Source organism: Podarcis pityusensis (assembly GCF_964106645.2).
Source record: "Podarcis pityusensis genome assembly, chromosome: 4".
In the NCBI taxonomy this organism is placed as follows: Eukaryota; Metazoa; Chordata; class Lepidosauria; order Squamata; family Lacertidae; genus Podarcis; species Podarcis pityusensis.
This window is the reverse complement of record NC_138027.1, coordinates 8473397-8494644: the sequence shown is the minus strand read 5'-3', so window position 1 is coordinate 8494644 and position 21248 is coordinate 8473397. Positions and strand designations below refer to the sequence as shown.

Below are 21248 nucleotides of genomic sequence, written 5' to 3'. Positions count from 1 at the left end.
CCTGGCGTGCTCTGGTCCATGGGGTCACGAAGAGTTGGACATGACTAAAGGACTAAACAACAACAATGGAAAGAGATTGACCCTGCCAAGGAAACTGAAGAACATTTTCAAGTATGCGACAATGGCAGTACGATTCTTAATAGCACAAGGATGGAAGAACGAGGAAATCCCAACAAAAGAACAGTGGCAAGAGAAACTGATGGACTATGCGGAATTGGCGGAATTGACACACAAACTGCGTGACAAGGACAACTGTGACTTCAAAGAAGAATGGGAACCTTTTACAAAGTACCTAAAGAAATAACAAAATGAATTGGACTCCTTGGCAGGTTTTGAATAAACATACACAATTTTATTATTGGTAACATGTAGATAGATAAATTAAGGATCTTTACAACTTTATAATATGCAGAGAATAATGTGTACTGAAAAAAAACAGAGAGGAGCTGAGGGAAGTCTGGGGGGGTGGGGTTTTCTTTTCTTTTTTGGGGGAGGGGGGAGGGGAAATTAGGGGGGAAATGAGGGGACATGTTTTTGATAAATTGTTATGTTGAAATTCTTAATAAAAAATATTTTTTTAAAAAAGAGAGATGAAACCATTTCACCCCCTGCAATTTTTCTAAGGACTGAGGGCTGTCGGAAGGGAGGAGGGGCAAAGAGCTCTCCCACTCCGCAAAATCTCTTTAAAAAAAAAAAAAAAGTTTTCTGTTTGTTTGTTTTTAATTTTTATTTCTACTTTTCAGGTTTATACATTTCCTGAATTTTACAATCATTTCGACATTCCAAAAACTTGACTTCCTTCCCCCTCTTTCTGTGGTTCTTTTTTCATATGTATCTTCTGCATATCCAGATTCATTTAATTTGCTCACTCGATTATCTACTTTAAATACATACTCTTGTTAAACAGCAGGTTGTTACAATAATCCTGCTAATGTTTTTATCTGTTTGCAATTGATCTGTAAATATTCAATAAACCATTTCCAATTTTTTGTAAAAAGTTTGTTATCTTGATTTCTTATTCTTCTGGTAAAGGTAAAGGGATCCCTGACCGTTAGGTCCAGTCGTGGATGACTCTGGGGTTGTGGCACTCATCTCGCTTTACTGGCCGAGGGAGCCGGCGTACAGCTTCTGGTTCATGTGGCCAGCATGACTAAGCCGCTTCTGGTGAACCAGAGCAGCGCACGGAAACGCCGTTTACCTTCCCGCTGGAGCGGTACCTATTTATCTACTTGCACTTTTGACGTGCTTTCGAACTGCTAGGTTGGCAGGAGCAGGGTCCGAGCAACGGGAGCTCACCCCGTCACGGGGATTCGAACCGGCGACCTTCTGATCGGCAAGCCCTAGGCTCTGTGGTTTAACCCACAGCGCCACCCACGTCCCAATTCTTCTGGCAAGTTTCACCATTTCTGCATATATTCCATACATTTTTGTATCCATTCTTCCTTTGCTGAAACTTCTGCTTCTTTCCATTTGGGGGCAGGTAACATTCTTGCTGCTGTATTAGCATACATGAATAAGTTCCTATACCGGGGGTCAGCAAGGTTTACCTCGCCTGGGCCGGTTCACTCCAGCGGAGATCCTGCCATGTGCTGGATCGTGTGTGTGTGTGTGAGTGAGTGAGTGCGCCCGCGATTTCCGGCATCTGCATCTGCAGATGTGTTTTTCGGCGCTGTGGAAGCGAGTCCCCACGCCGCTTTTATTAAGTTGTGGGTGGACATATCAGACCACACAGCGATTCTTCAAACAGCTCTTGTTTATTCACAGGCCAGAACAGAACTGAACTGAAGGGTTCAGTCAGCCTGCTTATATAGAGCTCCACTAGAACGCAACAGTAACAACTTTCTGTAACTATCCAATCACTGAACGTCACTTTCAATCCCTTATTTGCATATGTGGACCTGAGTGAAAACTATCTACAGTATCCCCCTGCTGGCCCAGGGTGAGAACTTCAATACATAACAGGTTTAGCGCTGCGCGTGGGAACTCTGTGAGTGGGCGGCTCAGTTCGGGGGCAGCTTGGGAGCCAGTTAAATGACCCCCATGGACTGCTTGTGGCTCATGGGCCTTAGGTTGCCAACCCCTGTTCTATACAATTTAGATAGTTCTGTCCCTATACAGTGGACACTTGGGTTGCGAACGTGATCCGTGCGGGAGGCACGTTCGCAGCCTGCAGCGTTCGCAACCAGCACCAGCGCGTCTGTGTACGTGTGAGTTGTGATTCGGCACTTCTTTTCTATTTTAAAAAACTTTTTAAATTCAAAATTAGAACAAAACATTATCCAGAAACATATCATCCTTATATTCCCCCCCCATTTTTTCTCCCTCCCCCCACCCTCAAACAAAAGCCACCCGCCCCCACCCACAGACTTCCCTCAGTTCCAGTCTTTGGTTTCTCTAAGAATGCTGTTTTCTGCATGCTACAAAGCTGTATAGATCCTCAAAACTATTTAGCTGATTATTATCAATAAAAAGTTTGTGAATGTTTATTCAAAACCTGCCAAGGAGTCCAATTCGCTTTGTTGTGTCTTCAAATACTTTGTAAAGGGTTCCCATTCATCTTTAAAGTCACAGTTATCCTTGTCCAGTGGCTTATATGTCAGTTTTGCCAGTTCTGCATAGTCCATCAATTTTGGTTGCCATGATTCTTTAGTTGGGGTTTCTTCAGTCTTCCATCCTTGTGCAATTAAAACTCTCGCGGCCGTTGTCGCATGCATGAAGATGTTTTTCAGCTTTTTTGGCAGATCTTTCCCTACAATCCCTAACAAAAATGCTTCAGGTTTTTAAAGAAATGTTAAATGGAACATTTTCTTCAATTCGTTGTATATCATTTCCCAAAATTTTTTAATTACATTACAATCCCACCTCATACGATAAAATGTCCCCTCCTTTTCCTTATACTTCCAACATTTATTTGAACAATTTAGCGCTCGACCTTTTATTTGCACGACCTATGAAACCCAGAAGTAACCCCGAGCGTCCGTAACCTGAAAAAACGCAACCTGAAGCATCTGTAACCTGAGATATGACTGTAATTCCTCAAAGGAAAGCTTCTGGTTTCTTTACAAAGGTTATTTAAACACCCTCCACAAAATCTTCCACACTTACCGTGGCAGGGAAATAGTCCTTCATGTATCTCCAGGCTGCCCAGTTCCGAATGAAGTGGATTCTCCTCCCGCTTTTGGTTGGCGTGTGCCAATCGCAGGCCCACCAGGCCGCGTACAGAGCGCTGATCAGCCAGAAGCGGGTGAAGAGGAGGCCGACGAAGATCGCGATGCAGCATTGCGCTACGAAAGGAAAGCACGTTGGTCAGGAGGAGGAAAGGGTGTCCTCAGAACAGGGCCCAGGCAGGAGGGCGTTTACCCCAGGAAGATGAAGGTAGTTATATTCAGCAGGGATTTTATATACATAATAATAATAATAATAATAATAATAATAATAATAATTTATTTATACCCCGCCCATGTGGCTGGGTTTCCCCAGTCACTCCAGGTGGCTCCCAACAAAATTAAAAACACAATCAAACATCAAACATTAAAAACTTCCCTAAAGAGGGTTGCCTTCAGATGTCTTCTAAAAGTTAGATACAGTGGTACCTCAGGTTAAGTACTTAATTCGCTCCGGAGGTCCGTACTTAACCTGAAACTGTTCTTAACCTGAAGCACCACTTTAGCTAATGGGGCCTCCTGCTGCTGCTGTGCCGCCGGAGCACGATTTCTGTTCTCATCCTGAAGCAAAGTTCTTATCCTGAAGCACTATTTCTGGGTTAGCGGAGTCTGTAACCTGAAGCGTATGTAACCTGAGGTACCACTGTAGTTGCTTATTTCCTTGACATCTGATGGGAGGGCATTCCACAGGGTGGGTGCCACCACCAAGAAGGCCCTCTGCCTGGTTCCCTGTAGCTTTGCTTCTTGCAGTGAGGGAACCACCAGAAGGCCCTCAGAGCTGGACCTCAGTGTCCGGGCTGAACGATGGGGGTGGAGACACTCCTTCAGGTATACTGGTCTGAGGCCGTTTAGGGCTTTTAAGGTCAGCACCAACACCAAAAACATGGGGAGTCAAAGTGGGAAACTCCTTGCAAGCAAAGGAACTAGCTTTGAACAGGAAAGTTTGGTTCTCCTTCCCAGTTGGCAAATGCAGATGGTCATTGTCCAAGAAATAAAGTTGTCTTTTTGTGGTAATTGGTTTGTTTCCCATCCTGTTTTTGAACAGGTATAGTATAGTCCTGGAACCTAGTTGCCCCTGGTGGTTGGGGAAAAGATAATGGCATATTTCTGAACTTTTCAACAAGCATATTGACTTGATGTTGTTGTAGTAGCTGTTTTTGTTGTAACTGATAACTTGCAAGGTGCAATGCTTGTTGCAGATTTGTTCTATGGCTTGGAAGTAAATTCTTGCTATACCATAATATTTCCTGCATTGCAGCCTCCAAAGCAAATCTGTTTGAATTTGTATGAAGGTAAGCAGAACTTTAAAAGCAGAGACATCACGTTGCCAACAAAGGTCCGTATAGTTAAAGCTATGGTTTTCCCAGTAGTGATGTATGGAAGTGAGAGCTGGACCATAAAGAAGGCTGATCGCCGAAGAATTGATGCTTTTGAATTCTGGTGCTGGAGGAGACTCTTGAGAGTCCCATGGACTGCAAGAAGATCAAACGTATCCATTCTGAAGGAAATCAGCCCGGAGTGCTCACTGGAAGGACAGATCCTGAAGCTGAGGCTCCAAGACTTTGGCCACCTCATGAGAAGAGAAGACTCCCTGGAAAAGACCCTGATGTTGGGAAAGATTGAGGGCACAAGGAGAAGGGGACAACAGAGGATGAGATGGTTGGACAGTGTTCTCGAAGCTACCAGCATGAGTTTGACTAAACTGTGGGAGGCAGTGGTAGACAGGAGTGCCTGGCGTGCTCTGGTCCATGGGGTCACGAAGAGTCGGACACGACTAAACGACTAAACAACAACAACAAAAATAGAACTATCAAACTGTGATAAGATAAGATAAGATAAGATAAGATGATAAGATAAGATAAGATAAGATAAGATAAGATTGCTGATCTGTGAAAAGGAAACATGAAAACCTATGCTTTGTATGAATTTGTTCTGAGAACCTAATTGTACTGGAACAGCAGTTAAAATATATGATACCTGAACCAACAAAAAGAAGAAGAAGAAGAAGAAGAAGAAGAAGAAGAAGAAGAAGAAGAAGAAGAGAAATAAAGTTGTCTGAGCTCCTGCAAACAATCTGCAACATCCTGGGGGAAGGAGCTTCGCCACCTTGCAAAACCTGGGTACATCCTTTCAAATCTCCTGATTCTGCTGTTGGAAATGCTGTTGGTGCTGATGATTTGTTAAATTTGTACACTGGCCTATACACCTAGATCTCAGGTTGGCTCGTAACATTAAAATTACGATATACAACTATGGGTCCTCCTATCTACTCTTTCCTGGATCCTGCAATATATTAGGGGAAACTCCTGCAAAAGTGTGTACATTAGAAAAAACTGCACACAAAAGACATGCACCGAAACGCCGGCACCTTTTCATGGAGTTTTTTCTTTAAAGAATGAAATCACAAACTGCTGCATAAATGTGGAAAACTCAATTTAAGACAGGAGAAACGGGTGACTGACGTTGACACACTTCAGCCATCCCTACTTAATGTTGGGGTGAGCATTACCTTTTGAATTTTAGTTGAGATTCCCGCATTGCAGGGGGTTGGACTAGATGACCCCTGGGTCCCTTCCAACCCTACAATTTTTGATTTTATGAATTTGCTGCCTGTTGTGTTCATGACACAGGAGCTGACCAGCTGCAGGACAATTTATTTATTTTTATTTTTTAAAAGATCAGTCTGTTGCAAAACGCCGCCTTCTGTAAGCTGCCTCGTTTTATGATTGTTCGGAGCCCAAAGTACAAGTCGGGAGGAGATACCATGTCCTTGCCCTTGTCCCAGCTGACTGATGATTAATCGGGATCCGTTGATTCTTGCCAGCCCTTCTGATGCTTGCGAGAATTGTTAGGCAAGACTGGGGGTGAGATTTCCTCCATGGGGCAAGAAGCAGCCGTGCCTTCCAGCTTGCAAAGTTCAGCCCTAACTTGACCCGCTGTTTCCCAGATGTTTTGAGGACAGAGCCCCCTCTAAGTACGCGAGGAGAGCTCTCCGCTGGGTCAGATCATCAAGTGAAGAAGACATGAGTGAAACCACTCTCCCGTTCTTGTTCTCCACTCCTCAGACCTTTGGTCTCCTCCAGATTCCTTGAGCTGGCACCCAACAGATGTTTTGTACTACAGCTCCCTGGCTGGGGCTGATGGGAACTTTGGCCCAAAACATCTGGAGGGCTTTTTCAGACTACTTAAATAATAATAATAATTTATTATTTATACCCCACCCATCTGGCTGGGTTTCCCCAGCCACTCTGGGCGGCTTCCAAAAATACACTAAAATGTCACACATTAAAAACTTCCCTGAACAGGGCTGCCTTCAGATGCCTTCTGAATGTCAGGTAGTTGCTTATCGCTTTGACATCTGGTGGGAGGGCGTTCCACAGGGCGGGTGCCACTACCGAGAAGGCCCTCTGACTGGTTCCCTGTAGCTTTGCTTCTCACAATGAGGGAACCGCCAGAAGGCCCTCAGCGCTGGACCTCAGCGTCTGGGCAGAACGATGGGGGTGGAGACGCTCCTTCAGGTATAACGCTCCTTCAGGTATACTTAAAGAAATACTCTAGTGCAGGCTTCCTCAAACTCAGCCCTCCAGATGTTTTGAGACTACAATTCCCATCATCCCTGACCACTGGTCCTGCTAGCTAGGGATCATGGGAGTTGTAGGCCGAAAACATCTGGAGGGCCGAGTTTGAAGAAGCCTACAATAGTGCAATGACCTCGCAAGCAGGATTTGACCTTATGAGCAACAGAAGCAATCAGATTATAATATTGTGGTTATGATTGGATAGAAAACAGGGTGCAGGAGAAGGGGAGAAACAACAATGTTATGAAAAACAGGGTGCGAAGGAGACAAAAATTAATCCGTGGCCTTTCTAAACCGCGGGGGATATTGTTTTGTTTGCAATTATGGTGCGTATTTTGGTGTTTTCGTTTTGTAAACCACCCAGTGCACCCTGGATGAAACTGAATGAATAAAAACAAAATGCTTCCTTTGTCCTTTCAACAAAAGGGACACGCATCCTCCCTTTTCCATTTCGTTTCATTTTGCACTGACGGCGGTCCCTTTCGTGAACGTGCTGTTTTGGAATCGCTGTCCTCCTTCGAAAGGGACCACACAGGAGAGGCTGAGGGCAGCGGCCGCCGGTTTTCATGCCAGCGAGGGGCACCCGTGCTTGCCTCACACAGCGAGGCCTCATGAGCTTCCCTCGTGTAACCACAGCAACGGCTGAGAGCGGCAGAGCCGAGCGGCTGCCACCGAGCCCATCTGCTAACGGGCAGAATGGCTGGCATCAGTCGTGCCGTGGAGAGAGAGAGAAAGAGAGAGATATAGAGGCTGAAGCATCCAGACAAACAGATCAATTTTCCCAAAGCAGGCGGACAAAGAGGATGTCCCAAGGGAACGAGGCCACATTCACACACACACTCCGCACTCACTTCCATTTAACACAGGGCTGGGGAACATTTTCGGAGGTCCGCATTCCTTTCAGAACAACATCCCAAGAGCCATATGCCATTGGAGGGCGGAGACTCAAATGTAATTTTATTATTACAATCGTACCTTGGATCTGCATAATCCAGCGCATTTTTCCAATTTGGTCTCTGGTTCCTCTGCCCCTTTGAAATCCAGCTTGCACTTCTGGGAGTTCTTGGTCCACATACTGCTTAAGCCTGCCTTGTAGAATTTTAAGCATCACCTTGCCAGCGTGTGAAATGAGTGCAATTGTGCGGTAGTTGGAGCATTCTTTGGCAGTGATGTATGGAAGTGAGAGCTGGACCATAAAGAAGGCTGATAGCCGAAGAATTGATGCTTTTGAATTATGGTGCTGGAGGAGACTCTTGAGAGTCCCATGGACTGCAAGAAGATCGAACCGATCCATTCTGAAGGAAATCAGCCCTGAGTGCTCACTGGAAGGACAGATCCTGAAGCTGAGGCTCCAAGACTTTGGCCACCTCATAAGAAGCGAAGACTCCCTGGGAAAGACCCTGATGTTGGGAAAGATGGAGGGCACAAGGAGAAGGGGACGACAGAGGACGAGATGGTTGGACAGTGTTCTCGAAGCTACCAGCGTGAGTTTGACCAAACTGCGGGAGGCAGTGGAAGACAGGAGTGCCTGGCGTGCTCTGGTCCAGGGGGTCACGAAGAGTCGGACATGACTAAAGGACTAAACAACAACAACAACAGCAACCTTGGATCTCAAACGCCTTGGCTCCTGAACAAATCGGCTCCCAAACGTGGAAACCCGGAAGTGAGTGTCCCAGTTCTCGAACGTTCTTTTGGAAGCCGAAAGTTTGACGGGGCTTCCATGACTTCCGATTGGCTGCAGGAGCTTTCTGCAGCCAATCAGAAGCCACGCTTTGGTTTCCGAACGTTTTGGAAGTTGAACGGACTTCCGGAATGGATTCCGTTCGACTTCCACTGCATTATTATTTTACTTGGGTAGAATAGGCAAGTCTGCAGAGACATTTGTCAAACCCCCTCTCTATCCAGGCAAGCAAGAATCATTTCCAGATTTCGAGGACACAGTCCAGACATGTGAAATTCATGGAGGAGAGAGCTAGCAATGGTGGCCAGCCACGATGGTTAGAGATGGTGCCTGAGGGACGCGGGTGGCGCTGTGGTCTAAACCACTAGCCTCTTGGGCCGATCGGAAGGCTGGCGGTTCAAATCCCCACAATGGAGTGAGCTCCCGTTGCTCTGTCCTAGCTCCTGCCAACCTAGCAGTTCGAAAGCACGCCAGTGCAAGTAGATAAATAGGTACCGCTGCGGCAGGAAGGTTAAACAGTGTTTCCGTACGCTCTGGTTTCCATCACTGTGTTCAATTGCGTCAGAAACGGTTTAGTCCTGCTGGCCACATGACCCGGAAAGCCGACTGTGGACAAACGCTGGCTCCCTCGGCCTGAAAGCAAGATGAGTGCCGCAACCACATAGTCGCCTTTGACTGGACTTAAACCATTCTGGGGTCCTTTACCTTTTACCTAGATGGCACCTGTCTAATATTCAAGGGGAGGGGAGTTCCAAAGGGCAGGCCACCACACTAAAACCTGATTCCTACATTGTGTGGAACGGACCTCCTGATAGGCTGGTATCCGCAGGAGGTCCTCACCTGCAGAGCGCTTGGTTTGGGCATATAGGGGGTGAGACAATCTTCTAAGCATCCTGACCCCATGCTGTTTGGGGCAGGTAAAGGCGCAGCTGGGCTGAATGGGGTTTGCAAGTCCCAATGGTCAGCCGATCGCACCAGGAAAAAATGTGTTGCCCGGTGTCATTGTGACATCCAGGGATGGACAGGGGGTGGGACGACGACGACAACAACAACAACAACAACAACAACAACAACAACACATTTTATTTATACCCCACCCTCCCCAGCCAGAGCCGGGCTCAGGGCAGCTAACACCAATAAAATTTCAGTAAAAAATAATAAGAAAAAAACAATTTAAAATACAGGTTAAAATGCAATTTAAAATGCAGCCTCATTTTAAAAGTAAAAAACCATAAGGGGAGGGAAACATTATAGTCAGACCAAGTCCAAACCAAAGGCCAGGTGGAACAGCTCTGTCTTGCAGGCCCTGCAGAAAAATGTCAAGTCCCACAGGGCCCTGGTCTCTTGTTACAGAGCATTCCACCACGTCGGGGCCAGTACTGAAAAGGCCCTGGCCCTAGTTGAGACCAACCTAACCACCTTGTGACTTGGGACCTCCAAAATGTTGTCATTTGTGGACCTTAAGGTCCTCCGTGGGGCATACCAGGAGGGGCAGTCCCGTAGATACGTGGGTCCTAGACCGCATAGGGTCTAGTTTTGATTAAAAATCAAAACCAGCACCTTAAACCTGACCCTGTCCTCCACCAGGAGCCAGTGTAGTTGGTAATGCACTGGATGAATGTGATCCCGCGGCAAGGACCCCGTAAGGAGTCTCGCCGCAGCATTCAGCACCCGCTGGAGTTTCTGGGTCAGTTTCAAGGGCAGCCCCACGTAGAGCGAGTTACAATAATCAAGCCTGGAGGTGACCGTTGCGTGGATCACTGTGGCCAGATCAGGGCCTGCAAAGGGAAGAGAAGGAATGATCTGGTCCACAGCTGGTTCCGCATCCCTAGACATGAACTGTATCACTTTCTTGGGTGGAATATTGCATGGGAGGGGTAATGCCATCATTGGGACCCTAGCAGACCCATGCTTGGGATCACATCGCTGGGCTAGATCCACCTGACCCCATCCATTGTTTGCTTTGTTTTCTCCCCTGCTGCTTCATTCTGTTTCCTCCGGAAAACACTCCGTACTCCTACGAGATTCCTAAACCATTACTTTCCTCTCCCTAACTTGTCGCCTTGGAAACTGCAAGCATCTCCTCTCCCCACCGCTCAATATTGGCCAGCGTGAAACATTGCTCTGTTGCACCACAACTAATGATCTTCCTCTACAACGAGGCATGAGATTCTTAACTTCCAACTGTCTGAGCTCACAGTCAAAAAGTGGTCTGCTGGCCACATAGGACTCTCATTTTTCAGGTGTTCACCTTTAGCAGGTGCACAGTGTGTAAAATTTATTCAATCATTCTTTATTATGGTCCAGAGACCCAACAAATCGTTACAAAGCAATCCACAATTCAGACAGCCTACCTCCAGGTTAAACAAGCATGTTGTTCAGAATTTAGGGATCATTGGTTCTTGCAACACCGATAAAAACTTTGCCAGTGCTAATGTTCTAGCATTTGTCCGGTCTTCCAATAGGAACCTGACATAGTGAGCCTCTGATTTTCCCGGGAAAGGTACCAGCAAGGGTAATATCAGTTCAGCCCTGGCTTGCTCATATTTCGCACAGTGCAACAAAATATGTTTTATAGAATCGATACCTTGAGCACGTAAGCAAAGTCTGTCTTGGTAGGGAACTCCTCTCAACCTGCCATCCAACACTGCAGAAGGAAAGGCGTTTAGTCTGGCTTTGGTGAAAAGCCTTCGATAATTGGGTACTGTCAGGTTTTTAATGTAAGGTGTTAACTTAAAGACATGCCCATATTGTACTCCTACTGCCAGCGGACTACAGACTGTGTGTGTCTCAGTGGTCCGAATGGACCGGCATCCCCCGAGTGAGGGCTGGTTTCGTGTGCTTAAATCCTACACTAGATACTACTCGATCTTATCACTTCTCAGCCTTTTGGCTAAGATCAAGTGTAGTATCAATTTAAAGAATGTTAGAGTGATGTTGGACTGAAAATAAGCGGTTTCCAGCTGTACAGGTTAAAGTTAATGACAGACTAAGATTAAAAATTAGGATTAAAGATGTTTAAAGAAATGGAAATTTGACATTAAGAGGGAAAATTTTAACGTTATATGATACTAAGACCAAAGATCAGGTTTAAAGAAGTTGAAGTTATATATTTCAATATCTTATTAAAGCTAAAGATTGGGATTAAAAAAGTGGAAAAGAAATTGCTGGACAAATAATTTGGATTGGAATACAAAAGAGGGAGGTATGAGGAAGTCCAGAAAATAAGTAACTAAAAAACGGAAATGGAAAAGAGATATTGTTTTTAATTGTTATGTTTTTCTGTTCTTTTATTGTTGAATCTTGGGTTTTTTGTGTGTGTGTTTTTGTTATATGTACTGTGTATGCTTTTCTTTTCTTTCTTTGTTGTTTAAAACTTTAATAAAAATTATTTTTTAAAAAAAATCAAGTGTAGTATCAAATGTAGAATTTAAGTAAACGAAACCAGCCCTCACTTGGGGGATGCCAGTCCATTCGGACCACAAGACACAGCCCTATGAACCTCAGTCTGCTTCTACCCGCTTACTTAGTTTTAACCTGCACAGGAGATGCCCTCCTCCATCATCTCCTCCTCCATCTCTGTCATAATGCCATGGTAGAGAAGAACATCAGAGAGAGTTGCTCAATCAGACTGGCTCGCCAGAGTGGTGCATGCCCTGGTTATTTCCCGCTTGGACTACTGCCATGCGCTCTACGTGGGGCTACCTTTGAAGGTGACCTGGAAACTACAACTAATCCAGAATGCGGCAGCTAGACTGGTGACTGGGAGCGGCCGCCGAGACCATATAACACCCGTCCTGAAAGATCTTCCTTGGCTCCCAGTACGTTTCCGAGCACAATTCAAAGTGTTGGTGCTGAACTTGAAAGCCCTAAAGGGCCTCGGTCCAGTATATCTGAAGGAGCGTCTCCCCCCCCCCCATCGTTCAGCCCAGACACTGAGGAAAAGGGATAGCAGTAGGGAAGGACAAAGGGGTAGCTGGAGTTGGAGACCGGCCCCTAGTTCAGAGTTTCTGTGTGTCACAACACGTTAGTGTGTTGGTGTGTTGTACAAACGATCCTCACGGGGCTAGATAGGAGTCTGGTCGTGTTGTGCGGATGGCTGATTATCGTCTTCCAAAGCAACTACTCTATTCCGAACTTAAAAATGGAAAGCGTAATGCTGGTGGTTAACAAAAGAGGTTTAAAGACTCTCTCAAGGCAAATCTTTAAAAATGTGACATAAACACCGACAACTCGGAAACACTGGCCTGCGAGTGCTGCAATTGGAGAACAGCCTTTACCAAAGGTGTCATGGGCTTTGAAGACACTCGAACTCAGGACGAAAGGGAGAAACGTGCTAAGAGGAAGGCACGCTTGGTAAATCCACACCATGATCAACTCCCGCCTGGAAACCTATGTCCCCACTGTGGAAGGACGTGTGGATCCAGAATTGGCCTCCACAGGCACTTACGGACTCACTGTTAAAACTGTGTTTATGGAAGACAATCTTACTTGGCTACGAGAGATCGCCAAAGAAGAAGTAGTTTAACCTCCGGTTTGCTACTACTGTGTTGCAAAATGATGCGTGTCTAAAAAAGTGTCACTGACATGAGAAGTTTGGAAATCTCTGTCCTAGTTAGAGAAGAAAACCACCTTAGCTTAGGGTGTCTTAGTGCACTGCAAAATACGGTGCTAATCCTGCCAGGAGCAAAGGCGGGGTGTAAGTAAATATATATTAAGAACAGTGCTACTGCAGGCACCACTCTGATCTTCCTGAGGCATCTGTAAATACAGATTAGCACCTAGAAATGCGATACAAATATGTGCCCTGCCTACTAATTCTCTTCGTGTTGGGGGATTTCTCAAGGAGTCAGACCAGTAAGAAACCTACAGAGCTTGCTGTTTGCGCACGGTAGCACAGAAAGGCTGCCATGCAAACCGTTGTTGCTAAGTCAGGAATATGAACCTCTCCATCTCCTATGGGTGAAAAGAAGTTCATTTAGAGAACTTCATGGGACTCTTTCCAGCAAGATCACTGTCCTGTTCCCACCTGCTGTTGTGATCTAGTCAAGCAAAACGGCTACGGCTGCAGTCCTAACCCCACTTCCCTAGGCAAAACCCACTGAATTCAAGTAGGACTGACTTCTGAATAGATGTGGTTAGGATCAAACTGGCAGTGTCTCAGAAATATTTAGTAGTCGAAATAAATTAAAGGAATTCTTTAAGAAGATAGTTAAAAAGACTCTTCTTAAAAACCTAAGAACTCCCTTAAAAGAATCAAGTCTTCCAAAAAGTTATATGATCTAAGAAAGTCTTTAAAAGAAGACTTTCCAAAAGAATTTAAAAATTACCATATTTTTCGCCCTATAGGACGCACTTTTCCCCCTCCAAAAATGAAGGGGGAAAGTGTGTGCATCCTAGGGCCGAATGCAGGCTTTCGCTGAAGCCTGGAGAGCGAGAGGGGTGGGTGTGGACCGACCCCTCTTGCTCTCCAGGCTTCAGGAAGCTATCCGCAAGCCTTGGGAACCCGCGGGAGTTCCTGCTGGGCTCAGAAGGCCTGGGGGTAGCAGGCTGTTCTGGGGGCTGGGGTCGGGGGAAGCACGGGCTTCTCCCACCCCAGCCCCATGGCTGGGGGGAGGAATAATTTTTTTTCTTTATTTCCCCCCCAAAAAACTAGGTGCACCCTATGGGCCGGTGCGCCCTATAGGGCGAAAAATACGGTATAATGTAGCACCAACTGAGTACAGTAGTTTTAGGTATAAGCTTTCGTGTACATGCAGATACCGTCAGATGAGGCTATCTGATGAGAAACAAAACTATAAAGTAGAATGAGTACAGTTGCATGTGGGTTAGAATAACAAAGTCCAAGTAAAGACTGTCTGTGTTATCTACATAAATTAAAAAATTGTCCAGTAGCTCCTTAGAGACCAATTAAGTTTGTTCTGTGTATAAGCTTCTGTGTGCTTGCAGACTTCTTCAAATACCTCAGATACGTGTCTAAAAAGTGTGCATGCACACAAAAGCTTATATATAAAACTACTCAGTTGGTCTCTAAGGTGCTATCTTATAATTTTTAAATTCTTTTGGAAGGATTCTTTTAAAGACTTTCTTAGATCATATAACTTTTTTGAAGACTTGATTCTTTTAAGGGAGTTTTTAAGAAGAGTCTTTTTAACTATCTTCTTAAAGAATTATTTTAATTTATTTCAACTACAGCAGACCAACACAGCTACCTGCTTGAATCAAATATTTAGTAGGGTTTTGTTTTGTTTTACCTAGACCCAGGAAACTGAAGACCCACTGGAGAACGGAAGCCGTCTGGAGCCTCCTTTCTAAAGGGATGGAGCGGGGAGCAAATTCGACCTTCATTGCGGCGCGTGGCTTCAGACTGGATGGCAAAGGACTCTCCACGGACGAGCGAAGGAAATGGGAAAGAGCAAAGTCTCTGCTGATGCAGAATTAAAGGAGTGGTTTGCAGGGAGCAATTAACGTGGGAGTGGATTACGCCTATCCCATGGAACGGATAAAGTGTTCCTGTGTGCATTAGGAAACTTTGATTTAAGAAATGTAGCGAAGCCCAATGCGCAGAGAGAGTCTTGCAGAGGCCTGTCTTTTCCAGCTAAACCACTGAGCGTCTTGGGCAGGGGTCAGCAAACTTTTTCAGCAGGGGGTCAGTCCACTGTCCCTCAGAGCTTGTGGGGGGCAGGACTAAATTTTTTGGGGGGAAATGAATGCATTCCTATGCCCCACAAATAACCCAGAGATGCATTTTAAATAAAAGCACACATTCTACTCATGTAAAAACATGCTGATTCCCAGACTGTCCATGGGCCATGTTTAGAAGGCGATTGGTCCAGATCCGCCCCCCAGGCCTTAGTTTGCCTACCCATGCTCTTGGGCTTGCCGATCAGAAGGCCAACCAACCGCCTTAGGGACTTAGCTCTGGATCTGTGTAGGGTTGACTTCTTTGCCTTGTCTTCTCTTGAAGATATCCCTTGAGGCAGCAGGTATATTTAGAAGCAGAGCGGGACACGGGTGGCGCTGTGGGTTAAACCACAGAGCCTAGGGCTTGCCGATCAGAAGGTCGGCGGTTCGAGGGGCCACCAGGTGGCGCGTTAGAAGATGGCCGACAATAACATCTCTCTGACCCATACGAGGTAATTAAGGGGCTGCTATGGGAAGTATGCAGTCTTCCCCCCCCCCAGGAGATGGGGGGGCGCTGCCTTGCCAGCGGTGTTCACAATGCACCCCCTGATCTGAGAGATGGGGGTGCCAAACACTTGGCACAAGCCCTCGGTGAAGTCAGATCTTCCTGACGCCGATTCCAATTAGCTCGTGCTGGTTAGCTTCAGCTCGGAATTATAATTGGAAACATATGATTGGAATGAAGCTGAAGCACATACATCAAGTAATGTTTGAGGACAAGACTGCTGATTTATGGATCTCTGTAACCGGGAGTGACGGATGGATAAGTAAATCTTCTGATGAATCACCACTAGGAGACTGTATGTTTGGAATGAAGGGGGGGGGGGAGAAATTTTTTTTTCTTCTTTGCACGATGTGATATTAATAACCCTTCACCCCAGATAGAAATAAGATCGTTGCGTTTTTATTAATCACAAGCAGGAATTCAAGAACTGTGTGGGATGGATTATAACAGGAGAGAGGATTGGTGAACTGTGAGAAAGAGGAAATTTTTTATGACGCAGTTAAAAAATGGCGTCTCGCCAAGACAGGCTTGCCGGAGAAAGAAGGACAGGGGGAGGAGAATCAGGATCGTTCGAAAGAGAAGGACTGCTGGAACGCAAGCTTGACCTGACAGAGCCTCTTGACTCATTTGATTTATTTGGCAAGCCTGAGAAAAGTAAAGGACAGACCGAAGATTAATTTTTTATGGAAGCGTTGAACAGAGGCTGTCCCTGAGTGATACGATCTTTGAAGAGTACAAAACCCACACAGAGGATGCCTGTTTTCAATCTGCTTGTGAAAATTATCAGAGATCGCAAAGAAAGGAATATACGATAACAACAAGAAGAGAAAGAAAGTAATAAAGGACTATCTAGACTGAAGTGGATAGAACTGTCTAAGTAAAGCAGTAATATAAGTGATGTTTGGACTCGTTCGGAGTTTTGGACTCGTGCAGAGCTTGATGTACGGGTACCCCCCCAAAAATTTAAAATTTGGCTGTATAATTTGGAACTAATGTGATTTGGATAATGTGATGTGATTGGCCTGTTAATAAAAATTATTTATTTATTTTTTTTAAAAAGAAGGTCGGCGGTTCGAATCCCCGCGACGGGGTGAGCTCCCGTAAATAGGTACCACTCCGGCGGGAAGGTAAATGGCGTTTCCGTGCATTGCTCTGGTTCGTCAGAAGCGGCTTAGTCATGCTGGCCACATGACCCGGAAGCTGTATGCCGGCTCCCTCGGCCAATAAAGCAAGATGAGCGCCGCAACCCCAAATTCAGCCATGACTGGACCTAATGGTCAGGGGTCCCTTTACCTTTACCTTTAAACTTCCCTAAACATGTTGCAAGAGTTGCCGTGTCTTCCATCCATTAATGAAAGGAGGGACATAGATTTTCTTTCCAGTGGATCAATATCAGTGGTATTAGATAAGCATGTATAGAATTATGGTGTGGTGTGATGTGTGTGTGTGTGTGTGTATTTATACACTTTTATTTATTTTTCCGTTTGTTTTTCACTTTCTTTTGTTTGAAATGTTTTCAATTAAAAAAAATGTCATTGGAAAGATTTTGCATCTGAATCCTCTAGGTTTTGCCCTGGTGAATTGCTCATATTTTCTCGAACGTAAAGTCCACTGGGCTCTGTGGGACTCGCTTCAGAGGAGGCATAACGCAGAACAGGAGGGATGCCTCCATTTAATCTTCCAGCTCCACATTGCTCCATCCTCCCCACCAGTCTGTTCAGGGAGTTGTTTGTGGCCCTAACAATCGTCTGAGGCATCTGCAAGGCTTCTATGTTCCCTTAATACAGAAGCAACAAGTACCAACAGGCCTTTTGTTTGTCAGTCCAACAGAAGAGCCTCTTGTATCCGCAGACGGCAGGAGGGTAAAAAAGACTCGTGCAAGACGCATCTCCCGGCAAACGGGGCTTTGTCCGGCTGAAACTCCATCTCTATCAAGGAACAGGAGGAGAAAGTAATGCAGTGCTGTGACCCGTGGCTGCTGGAGGGTGTCTTCTCCCATGTGTGCAGGGTTGCCAACTTCTCAGCTGGCCCTTGCAGCTCTGCACAATTGCAGCACAATTGCTGACAGGTGTGAGGCATTGTCTGCATACAACACCTGTGCTCAGAGACCTGCACTGGTTGCCGATTTTCTTCCATGCCAAGTTCAAGGTGTTACCACCAATTTGATGTGGGTGGCGCTATGGTCTAAACCACTGAGCTTCTTGGGCTTGCCGATCAGAAGGTCGGTGGTTCGAATCCGCACAACGGAGTGAGCTCCCATTGCTCTGTCCCAGCTTCTGCCAACCTAGCAGTTTGAAAGCATGCCAGTACAAGTAGATAAATAGGTACCACTGCAGCGGGAAGGTAAACTGTGTTTCTGTGCATTTTGGTTTCTGTCACAGTGTCCTGTTGTGCCAGAAGTGGTTTAGTCCTACTGGCCGCATGACCCTGAATGCTGTCTGTGGACGAACGCCGGCTCCCTTGGCCTGAAAGCGAGATGAGCGCCACAGTGGCTATATGCTGCCTTCAGGATCAGCCATAGCTTGCTTCTAAATACAGTGGTACCTTGGTTCTGAAACGCCTTGGTACTCAAATGACTTGGAACCCAAACACTGCAAACCCAGAAGGAAGTGTTCCGGTTTGCAAACTCTTTTCGGAAGCCAAACGTGCTCCGTTCTGAGTGCCACGCTTCCGTTTTGAGTGTTGCGCTGAGGTGTGTCTGTTTCTGCTATTTATTTTGCATTTTTGTTTTCGTGGCTTTTTTGTTTTGTTTTTGTGACTCTGCGGAACCCAGTTCAGCTACTGGTAGATTGAGTGATTGTGTGACTGCAGTACTTTCTTTACTGGTTTCATTTTATGGATCAATGGTCTCGTTAGATAGTAAAAATCATGTCAAATTGCCATTTTAGGGGTTGTTTTTAAAACTCTGGAACAGATTACAGTGGTACCTCAGGTTACATACGCTTCAGGTTACATACGCTTCAGGTTACACATGCTTCAGATAACAGACTCCGCTAACCCAGAAATAGTGCTTCAGGTTAAGAACTTTGCTTCAGGATGAGAACAGAAATCGTGCTCCGGTGGCGTGGCAGCAGTGGGAGGCCCCATTAGCTAAAGTGGTGCTTCAGGTTAAGAACAGTTTCAGTTAAGAACGGACCTCCAGAATGAATTAAGTACGTAACCAGAGGTACCACTGTAATCCATTTTGCATTACTTTCTATTGGAAAGCGCGCCTTGGTTTCGGAATGCTTTGGTTTTGGAACAGACTTCTAGAACAGACTAAGTTTGAGAACCAAGGGACCACTGTACCCCTTGCCTGGGAGCAACAGTGGGCAGGGCTGTGTCTGCTGCTGCTTGGACAGCAGCCTTCCTACAGACATCAATGGGTCAAAGGGCCATAGCTCAGTGGAAGAGCATCCGCCCTGGAAGCAGAAGGTCTCAGGTTCAATCCCCGGGATCTCCAAGGAGAGCTAGGAGAGACCCCCTGCCAGAAACCATGGAGAGCTGCTGTCAGTAGCTGCCAATGTGCTAGATGGAGCAAGGGTTTGACTCTGTATAATGCAGTTTCTAGGTGGGAGCGGTAAAGGTAAAGGTAAAGGACCCCTGGACAGTGAAGTCAAGTCAAAGGCAACTATGGGGTTCCAGCGCTCTTCTCGCTTTCAGGCCGAGGGATCCGGCGTTTGTCCGCAGACATTTTTCCCAGTCATGTGGCCAGCATGACTAAACCGCTTCTGGCGCAACGGAAACCCGTGGTGGAAATCTGAGTGCACAGAGATGCTGTTTACCTTCCTGCTGCAGTGATACCTATTTATCTACTTGCACTGGCATGTAGTTTAGACCACAGCACCACCCGCACTTAGGGAAATTTTTAATGTTTGATGTTTTATCGTGTTTTTAATATTCTGTTGGGGACCGCCCAGAGTGGCTGGGGAAACCCAGCCAGATGGGTGATGAATAAATCTCATTATCATTATTATCAATGGATTTAATTATTTGACCTGTACCAGAACCAGGGGCAACTCTCAGACCAGCTAGGGAGACAGTTTGCTGTAGTTTTTAGCACTTCCGCAGGTGGTGAAAGCAGCCTGGTGACTTACTGTAACAATTGCATGATGAGTTCTGGCACCTATTTCCCCGGGGGGGGGGGAGCCCTGGGGGTGCAGCGCAACAGCAGGAGTGGGGGGCCAAGAGGCAGCAACCTCCTATTTCACCTCTGCTCCCTGCCTTGCACACACACACACACACACACATGAAGAAGAAGAAGAAGAAGAAGAAGAAGAAGAAGAAGAAGAAGAAGAAGAGTTTGGATTTGATATCCCGCCTTTCACTCCCCTTCAGGAGTCTCAAAGCGGCTAACATTCTCCTTTCCCTTCCTCCCCCACAACAAACACTCTGTGAGGTGAGTGGGGCTGAGAGACTTCAAAGAAGTGTGACCGGCCCAAGGTCACCCAGCAGCTGCATGTGGAGGAGCGGAGACGCGAACCCGGTTCCCCAGATTACGAGACTACTGCTCTTAACCACTACACCACACTGGCTCTCCATGGCACATCCATGGCAAAGCCTCGCTGTTGCAAGGGCAAGGCCACATGATATAAGGGCAGCTCTTATCTGCTTGGTGGCGCACACAGCTCACACACTCATGTGCCGTTTAGCCACCTAATGCCTTTGCCACCTTTGATGGTCAAAGGCTGATGGCACCTGATCTGGAGCTAAGTCCCTGCTGCCGGGCTTCCTGATAAGATTACGCCTTATCGCAAAGTCTGAAGGTTTGCCGATCCATTGGGTGCCATTCTGCAATGTTCCCTTGGCGCCACGCCCATCACGGGGGCAGGGGAGGTTTTATTTTCCAGCCGAAGGGCCGCATCCTATTGCAGGGAGCATTGTGGGGGCCGCATGCAAGTGGCAGTCAGGGCCAGAGGCAAAATTGGGGGCATCCCCCCCATCCAAGAACGAAGAGGCGTTGTTCAAGGGCACATTTCAGCTAGGCAAAAACACCCAAGGAGAGTTCAGAGGAGGGCTTTGGAGGAGGGTGGTGTTGGGTGTGGCCTAAGGAAAGGCCCAAGGGCCGCAGAGACGGGCCTCAAGGGCCGCATTTAGATCCCAGGGGTGTGATTCCCCACCCCTGAGCTAAAGAAACATGGGATCATAAGACAAAGAATCAACCCAGGTTGTCTCATCATTTGAACCCAGCACAACCTTAATTATTTACACACACATGGTTGCTTGGCATCCAAACCACTGAGCCTCTTGGGCTAGCTGATCAGAAGGTCGGCGGTTCAAATCCCCGCGACGGGGTGAGCTCCCGTTGCTCGGTCCCTGCTCCTGCCAACCTAGCAGTTTGAAAGCACGCCAGTGTAAGCAGATAAATAGGTACCACTGTGGCGGGAAGGATTTTGGCCAGATACCATGTGCCTTGTGACTAGGAGTCTGCCTGCCACCCTACAGCTGAGGGGCAGTCAGCGGGCGGACCATTTTGACAGCAGGAAGCCTGCACACGCAAAACCAACAGTGTCTCTCACAGACGTTGGGTACCACACAGCATGTTGTCACACACCCCTTGGAGGTGACACCCGGGGCAGACCACACCCACCACACCCACCTTGCTCCGCCACTGCTGACATAGCACACATGGGCTCTAGGAATTCAGCACACATTTT

General features: G+C 46.5%; 1 protein-coding gene across 1 annotated transcript in view; it reads right to left on the bottom strand.

Annotated features, from left to right (window-relative positions):
* The window catches only part of MOGAT2 (monoacylglycerol O-acyltransferase 2), a 40602-nt gene extending 25782 nt beyond the window's left edge, over nt 1-14820 (bottom strand). Inside the window, exons 1-2 of the mRNA XM_081002324.1 lie at nt 14678-14820; nt 3106-3284 (exon numbers count right to left, since the gene is read on the bottom strand). Of these exons, the coding sequence (XP_080858450.1) occupies nt 3106-3284; nt 14678-14771 (273 nt within the window). The 5' untranslated portion in view covers nt 14772-14820. The remainder of the gene's footprint in view (nt 1-3105; nt 3285-14677) is intronic.
* Nucleotides 14821-21248: the final 6428 nt, after the last annotated feature.